This window comes from Maylandia zebra, linkage group LG4 (assembly GCF_041146795.1).
Source record: "Maylandia zebra isolate NMK-2024a linkage group LG4, Mzebra_GT3a, whole genome shotgun sequence".
NCBI classification, from domain to species: Eukaryota; Metazoa; Chordata; class Actinopteri; order Cichliformes; family Cichlidae; genus Maylandia; species Maylandia zebra.
Window position 1 is genome coordinate 25,537,351 of NC_135170.1, and position 8,822 is coordinate 25,546,172.

The 8,822-nt window shown below is 39.3% G+C and overlaps 1 protein-coding gene across 1 annotated transcript; it reads left to right on the forward strand.

The window, feature by feature from the left end:
- The first annotated feature begins 3,876 nt into the window (after positions 1-3,876).
- Positions 3,877-8,822, forward strand: LOC101475170 (uncharacterized). The gene is made up of 15 exons (XM_004559545.6): positions 3,877-4,342; positions 4,498-4,574; positions 4,767-4,876; positions 5,742-5,885; positions 5,967-6,012; positions 6,129-6,191; positions 6,298-6,382; positions 6,496-6,582; positions 6,986-7,051; positions 7,198-7,278; positions 7,405-7,461; positions 7,554-7,607; positions 7,940-8,020; positions 8,323-8,407; positions 8,507-8,822. The coding sequence occupies exons 2-15, from the start codon at positions 4,517-4,519 to the stop codon at positions 8,561-8,563; spliced, it is 1,074 nt and encodes a 357-aa protein (XP_004559602.2). The 5' UTR covers positions 3,877-4,342; positions 4,498-4,516; the 3' UTR covers positions 8,564-8,822.

Sequence of the window (8,822 nt, forward strand, 5' to 3'; positions counted from 1 at the left end):
TTGATGTGAATTTCTTGCATACTTTCTCAGGAGTCCATTTAATGTGCAGTGCATGCCAGTGCTTGTAAATGTGCTTGTGCGTGTGTGTCTCAGAACAAATGGTAGTGTTTGTGAAATGTGTTGTACTATGTGCATGTACGGATGCTGTGTGTGACGTTGTGTGTGTGTGTGTGTGTGTGTGTGTGTGTGTGTGTGTGTGTGTGTGTGTGTGTGAGAGAGAGACTACAGAAACAACAGAGGGCAGGATATAAAAATCCTGATTGTTTCTGAGGGATTATCCTTCACAATGCACAGCTTTATCAGAAAGCCTCGATTGCTGTAACAAGACACGCTTGCCCTGGGTTTGCCCAGCCAAATACTAAGAATCCTGAGTTACCCCAGCAGCGAATCACAAGGGGGGGAAATGAAGAGCGCAGAAAAAAGAAACACAGGGGAGAAGGAGAGCAAAGAGTCGACACTAGATCGAGTGAGTGGATTGAGAGGGAAAGCGGAGAAGAATACACAGAATAAGGATGGGAGAGAAGTACACAGAGAAAAGCAGGAGTTGAACAACTTCAACTGGAGGCCATGCCTCAAACAGGGGTTTGTTTTCTGACAGCGATCCCTCTCAGGAGATTTGGCTGGAAAACATATTGCAGTTATAGAGCCTGTCCAAGTTGCGCAACATGTGCTTCAGCACCATGTGAACAAAAGCTGCTGTGCATCATAGCATGCTGTGCTGCGACTGTTTTGCGTGGCATAGCCTAACGCAGGTCCACTAAGCTTTTGTATTAGAATACTGATAGGCCCTCAGGCTGAGATTTAAATGTAAGCAAACATCTGCCAGATATATGAGGTTTGGCAGTGTGGAGGAGAGGTGCTTTTTATTGGATCATTTTATTTGCTTCCTTTTATAAGACTTTCTCAGTAGGATCAGGTTGCTGTGCCTGATCTTACCAAACTCTGCAAAGGGGAGCTGTGGTTTTGGCTGACTGTGGAAGGGGCTTTAATATGCGCACATTGTAGAAAGTGGGTTTGGGTGTGCAGAACGTTGTGTGAGGCCTTGTGATTAAGCGTAGTCATATATTCCAGTGACAGCTTCATTCCTTTCACATGTGAAGAATATTTGTTTAGATTTGCAAATTTACTTTAGATAATTGTTCATTTGTTGGTTTTTGAAGTGCCATTATGTAACCTCGTTGCATGCTTGTGTATTACAGAGCACAGTGATACATAACTACACTGTAAATAACGAGATGGATGTCATATTTGTGCACATATTTCTCTGTAGGGGAGTATGTGTTGATGTTGAGGTGTTTGGTGTGCTGGCAGTGTGCAGATTTCCTTCTGTGATATCAAACCTGTCCCAGTGGGGGTTTCAGGCTTCACACTGAGCCAAATGGACAGACTAAAGTTTTGCAGCAATCCCAGCGCAACATGCTAGTTCTCCAAACTTTGCTCTCCTTTGGTCTTGCACTGAGAATAAGAGATGATACTTTTTGCCATTTTATGTGAATACACCCCTGCTGACTCTTTGCTTTCCCTTTTAAACCCAGGAAAATGGAAAATGCCATGTAGATGTCTGTGATCTTAAACTATGATTGGCTAATATAACTAGTAAGATTGCGAACATGATACTGTTGTCTTAAAAGCAGTTACTCTTAGTCTATATAGTATATACTGTTTCGGTTTACCGTGGGGGTATTTTAAAACCGTTGTGGAACTATGCAAACACAAGTGGGGTACTGAGCAGCCAGCGCTATTGTTTCAGACCTACTCAGGATTCTTGGGATGTCGCTTTGCCTCAGCTTTGACTCCACAATTCACACCACACACCCCATAGTGTGCTCAGATTTTGTTTTAACCCGAGGTCTAGAATAATAAACTGCATTTTAATTAGGCTGATTTGCACCTTTTCTTTTGCTCTTGAAAACAGTCTGCTAAAAAGAGGTAAAACAGAACAGAAGAGATGGTATTTAGTTTATGCAGCAAGATGAAAGCTGTTTATCTCTCATCACGGCTTTTATGAACGGAGCAAGAAGGGAAAAGTTCAGACGGGCAGTCAGATGACTCAAGCAGCAGTACTGTAATCACTGATTCACACTAAAAATCCCATTTTAACTGTCTGGAATCTATTCAGTGAGATGTCAGACCTAGATGCATGATGTTTGTAAGAGCAAACCCGTGTCATATGGCCATGTTTGTAGCTTTGTGTGCGTTTGCAGGCTGTCCTGCGTCATCTCTGCTCTGCTGTGTTTATGCAGAGGCTCCATGGATATAGAGGGACAGCAGAATATCCAACCCCTCCCACTGTCACTTGATATTTACGGGAAATGGATCAGATGATTGGACAAGTTCGCTTCTACACATTTCCCCCCAAAGGGAGCTGAGCCAAGTTCATTTACTCTTTCATTCATGCCCGCTATGATGCTGTCATCTTTATTCATTAAGGATGTAGTCAAGAGGTGATGAAGAGTGATGCAGAGTTAAGCTAGTTAGTTACGCCAAACTGGCTAATAAGCAAATTTCTTCATCTTCACTGTCCCTTTAGATTTTTCCACACTGAAGCCAATGTCATAATTATGTTTAAGGTGAAAACTCCACAGTGCTTTTGAAATTTGCTAGAATATGCTGGCGAATTATTGCCGTGTAATAAACGGAGCAGGGTGAAAGAGAGGTTAGGAGATGGTAGAAGATGACAGATCTGGAGGGAGAGAAAGAGAGAGGGGCCCGTATCGAGTGACACAGAATACAGTCTGTGTTTTCTCGGTGGACCAGAGAAGATGCAGTGCAAATGAAGCATGCTGCACCATGGCGGCCTCTGCTTTATCTTTGCACCGTGTCTCTGTGTGTTTGCATGAAAGTGAAATGACAGGGGCCTTTTTGAGGCCTCTGTTGTCTCATGGTTCCAATATGTTGGGAGGACTCCATCCACTAACAATTTCCAAAGATTACACTAGGATAACTTTAGCCACGAATTTTTCAAATGTATCCGTTTGTATGGTAAAAGCATCCTGCTAAAATACAGAACTCATACTGACTTACAACATGTAAGCAATTATGTTTGATGTCTTATGTTTTTCAGCTTTGTTTATAATGAAAGTAACCCTCTGTGGTGATTTCATGTCACTTCACGACAGGCTGTTCAGTGTGTCTGACCCACATGGCTAGGGCCTCCCCTTGTGTTTAGTGTGCAAAACTACAAATGAGAAGGGCACTCAGAGAGTGCATCTTCCACTGAGACTATATATTTCACAGTTTCAAAGAAAGTGATCTGCAACATAAATTACAAGGTTCTTTTTTTAACCACACACAACCTTTTCACCAAGTAATGCAATTTGCCTTGCTGGTCTGTTTTTGTTTTGTTTAGATTTTTGTTTTTCAGCCCAGGGTCTCAGGTCACTTCTGGGCTGGAATAAGTTCCAATATGGTCCCAAAGAGATCAAATTTCAAGCTGGGATATTATGTCCTTCTATTTACTGAATGCTACCACTTTCACCAATGAATAATGACTCAGATACTACAGATACTTTAGGTTAGTAAGAGCTAAAAAGTTTCAAAAATAACCATACGTACATAAAAAAAACGCTTTAACACCTTTAGCTGAACTATAAGTTGTTTGACTTTACACTCAGACACAGAAGAAGACCCTTAGACCCCTCAATCACTGCATATATTTAGAAACACAAATCCCCCTCTGTTTTTTTTTTTGGAAATCTCAATACCATGACCATGAGCACTTTCTTATTTTGGGGTCACTGTTGCTTTCATGTTCCACATCTTGTCTAGTTCTCTCTCAGCCCTTGGTATTTCCCTAGCTCCTTTTGTTCCTCCTTTTTGATGTTGCTATCTCTGGTCTGGCTACATATATCATTACGGCCTGTAGAGGTTGTTCCTATGCTGCCATGATTGGCGTGTCTGTGCTGTCTTTCAGTTCAGCTTTCTCGTGCCATTCGTGGGATTTCTCGAATGGTGATGCAATACAGGGGCCTGTCCACCCATGATGGTTCCACTTCCTGTTCCTTATTTTTCAGGTTTCTGCTGTTTGAGGTATTCACTAAACGCATGATCAGTTGTGGCCATCTTCCTGTAACACTCACAGATCTTTGTTGTTTCATCCTGGATTATGGTTCTGACACTCACTAGTCCTCGGCGACCTTACATGCTTTGCATGCTGTCTCAGAGAAGGAGCTTCCTTGTCTTGAAGTCAGTGGGGACAGAGTCTTGGTAAATCTCGCACTTGATGGCAACTTGTGCTGTGGTTTAAAGTTGGCCTACAGTCTTGTTCGAAGTGTAAAAGTGGACGACCGGTCGATTAGAACTTCCTTTTTTTACACAAAGCGATCGAGAAGATTTTTTGAAGGTACGTGTCTAATATACAAAAAGCCCCGTCTGGCCTTTATAAATTTTTGTGTGTATTTTAAGGCACCGCCAGCGATTAACTCTAAAAATAGTTGTCCTTGGTTAAATTTTCGATTTTGAGCTTTCAAATTTCCTTGTACGAACTTCCTGCTTTAGGTTCGGTTGTCTTCGAAAAATGCTTACTAGAAGCTGCCTGATTTTCCCAATTCTATTCTTCACCGGGAAATCATTAGGTAAGTGATGCAGCATTGTAAATACGTATTTCTTTATAACCAATATCTTATTTTCACTCTTTTTTTCTTCTCGCAACATCTGCGTCATCGTTTCCTGGTTCTTTACTTAATGTTTCCGTTTGCTTTTCATTTTCTTCTTGCTTAACTTTAAAATACAATTAACTTTACGGTTCCCTAATTACTGTCTCGCAGCATGTCATCAGATAAATGCTTCTTGTGCCGACATTAAAACCCTCGGTGGATTCACGTTCAAACATGGATCACTTCCCGAGGGAAGTAAGATTTATGTCTACGACAACGGGGTAGGTTGGCCTCTTTCAGACTTTAAGTGAAAGCACTTTAGGCTTCTCCCTTTTACACCACAACAGGTAGATCTATTTGATTTGCCGAGCCCCCAAGCTTGCGAAGTGAATGTGTAAACCACTACTTTACGTACAAAGGCAGCGAAACTTTCATCAGAGGGGGCAAAAGTACAGATATTATTTGGTTTTGTAGAAATACACAGATCTGTGTTAAATATGTAATATAAGTGTCAAATGTACTCATAGTAAGAAAATAAACGCAGGTCTTTGAATAATAAATAAATACATAAATAAATAAATATTAGTACATGTGAATGCAAACTTTTTTTCTTTTTATTTTGCCTCCATACATAAACAGAACAGTGACTATAGTCGGGGATTACAGTGGGATTCGGGAGATGGGGGAACCCTAAAATCGCTTGTAGTGGCGCAGTGAGGAGAAAAGAATCACAACATTTCTAATTTAAGGTCCAGTAGATTTATAAATGATGCAAAAATTGCATATATGTCTTCCCCAAATCCCTGTGTGATAGCTACACCAATATGATTGTCTTTTTCCCATCAGACTGGTTTAATGATTGTGGGTGTGCAGTGCTGGGGAACAAAAATTTCCCTCAAATGTGTTACGCGTAAAGTAACAAGCCTGTTTTGAAAATGTTTGGAGTGGACAGTACAGATGTTTGTGTTAAAATGTAATGAGTAAAAGTAAAAAGGGGTCAGAAAAATGAATACACAAAGTATACTTGAAAATTGTAACAGTATAATATAAGTAATAAGTATTTTGTACTTTGTTACTTTGTTACAAAGTATTTGTACTTTGTTACTTTCCACCTTTGACGTTTATTTCTTTTTCTTTTCCCAACAGACAAGTATTGGCCATGCTGAACTGCGGAATCCACCCTCCATTAGGTTGTCATCTGAAGTTGTACACATGGACAACAACTCAGTGACGACAGTGAAGTGCAGAGACATCACAATTCAAAGCATAGTTCCTGATGGATTGAGGAAGGTACTTGTATGAATTAAATCAGAGAAAGTCCTGTTTAGGGGTAAATCTAAAATGTTAACTCGTTCCTCTGTTTCTTTTTAGGGAAAGCCTTTTGTCAAAGAACACTGCACCTATTTCAAAATTATCGGTAAGGCAACCTATTTTTATACTAGAATACATTAATAAATGTTTTCAAATTTAAAAAAAAATATGCCTCATGTTTACATAATATACTGCACAAATCAATCATCTCCTTTTCTTAAGCTGATGTCACAGCTCCAATTAAGACCGATCCCAACGAGTCACAGGCGTTGCCGACCCTCATCTGTGAGTGGATCCCGTGTGCTCATTTTATTGCTTTATTGCATAGCTGTTGTTAGTACTATAAATGGATGTGAATGAATTATAACTCAAGTGTTTTGTGTTAATACAGATTACATTTTGCCAGCCATTCTAGGGATAATCATAATCATAATTGGGATTGGTCTTCTTCTCCACAACTGGAAAGCACATCTGGAGTGAGTTCTATGGCCTTGGCCTGAAAAAATCAAATTATTATTGCCATGTTACAGATTAACTTATATAATGTTTTGCAAAGATTAATAACTTTTTTATGCTTCTTTTTGTTCAGGCAGCAGCACAGTGAAGCCAGTGTTTCTGGGTTTATAATGTACCTACTGACTTGCCTCCAAAAGACAGGAGAGGGACAAGAAACTAGGTCTGTCTTACTTTTAACATACTGCATGTTTCAGCTTACCTGCTTACCAGAAAGTATGTGAATGTATTTGTGTTACAGGTAGTTAAATCCCCTTCAGTGCCTCCAACTTAACATATAAAAATGAATGAATATTAAAAGTTAAAAAGGGCCACATCATTGACAATAATCATTGTACTTTGTTTAACACTTAATGTTAAATAAACTCATTTAAACTGGATGCCCGTTGATGTCACCGGTGTTAATTTAGAAAATGCTTCTTTTAAGACCCGATGAAGGAAGTGACGTTTTACCACAGCTTGGTGACAATGAATTTCTATCAGGCTCTAATTATTGCTTCTGTTTTGTATTTTTATTGTTCTTTGATACTTTGTTATTTATTCTTTGCCATTCTTCTCTTCTGCAGAGCTCCCCCTGGACAGCGTATAGATAATGAGCAAGGCACTGCACTTGAATGTGTAGTTGTTCAAAGGTTAGCCTGACACTTTAGCATTAAAACTTTATCCACTATAACCTTCTTTTTAATCTTTCAGTCCAGACACTGTCTGTGTCTGTGCTTTCTTATAACAATGTGAAGTCTAGACTCTAATGTGCTAAAAGCTACTTTTGTCTGCATAGCACTGAGGCTGTTGTCAATACTCCTCAATCCCCCAGCGTGGACCGCAACTTGAGCACAGAGAGAATTCAGCTAACTAAAAAGTGAGAATGAGAATTGGGTTTTGTTTTTTTTTGTTATTGTGCCTAGAGCCTATTTTGTTCTTGAGGTTTATGTCAAGTAAATGCTGTTTTTTCTTGTGGCATCCTTATCTATTATTTGTTTTGCAGTGGAGACATCAGTACCCACAATGTTAGCAGAATCTCTCATCACCGCTCTATGAACAGGTACACTTTTGTCTCTGGTTGGGTGCAAGTTTCTATCATATTTTTATGTTTCCCTTCAGTGTGTACTATTACATAACCCCTATCTCCTTCAGGAACTTCAAGAAAGAACCAGGAGGGGTGAATAGCGACAAAGGACAAAACATTAGGTAAGTCTGTGATGATTTAAATCAAAGCAGAACACATTTTTGTTTCTTGTTTTAGATCTTAAGAGATTGTAATAGCTTCGGTTCAGGCTGTTTGCATGTTATGATGATCAAAGGTGTTAGTAACATACAAAAATAATAACCAGCATACATTTAAACTGCATGCCATCATGCGTTTATAAAACGATGTAACCAACGGCAATAAAGATGAAAAAACAGACAGTTTTGCAACATTTATGCGTACACATGCACCACTTTATAGAGAATTGAGTAGCTTACCCTGAGGGTTTATCACGCCCATTTGATAATGGCTGTGAATGCTTCTTCATCTTCAGCGAACTGGACACTGGAGGTGCTGCTGGTAATCGTGCAGAACATGATGAGACTGAAGGACAACCACTGCTAACCAGTAAACGGTGAGACTTGCTTGCTTGCGCTGCCACTGAGCTCTCACATAGTAACTATGACTGAGAAGAAATCTGTGTGATTTTCCAATTTCCAGTCTCCTTCATACCTTGTTTAATTTGGCCTATTGCTGCTATATGTTCCACTGTCGGGACTAACTTTACTAACAGGTCTCTGCCTACACATCCCAAATGTCAAAAGGCCAGACTGAACATCAGAGCTTGTCTGACACCCACTCAGAAAGTGAGCTGTGCTGTAACTGGGAAGAGGTTCACGTCTTTATTCCTTCTCTTTCTGTCTCCAACACTTCCAGTTTTGACATGACAGGTGAAGCCGGACCATTGGCGAACAAGGCTGGCTTTGACCGAGACGGAGTCAGCAGGTGCTCAGCTGTACCGGTGAGGAGGAAGATTCCTTTGTACTTTTTTTTTATTATATCCTCTCTTTGTTTTGTTGTTCTTAAGAGATGTTTTTTTTCTTTTCTTTTTTTGTTGCAGAACACTGACGTGGAGTCACAAGAAATACAAGAAGTAGGAACAGGAAGTAACCAATAGCAACAACAACAATATAATAATAATGATGATAAGAATAGTAATAATAATAATAATAATAATAATAATGCATATATTATTTTAATAATAATTATTATAAGACATTGTCACACTATATGTATGTTTGCTTGCATTACCTTTGGGATCAAGTCCAGCATTTTGTTTAAATGATTACTGTCAACCTACAATATTTTTTGCAAAGTACAAACTTGCAATATATTTTTAGCTGAATATTAGTTAAAAATAACTAATATAAATAAAT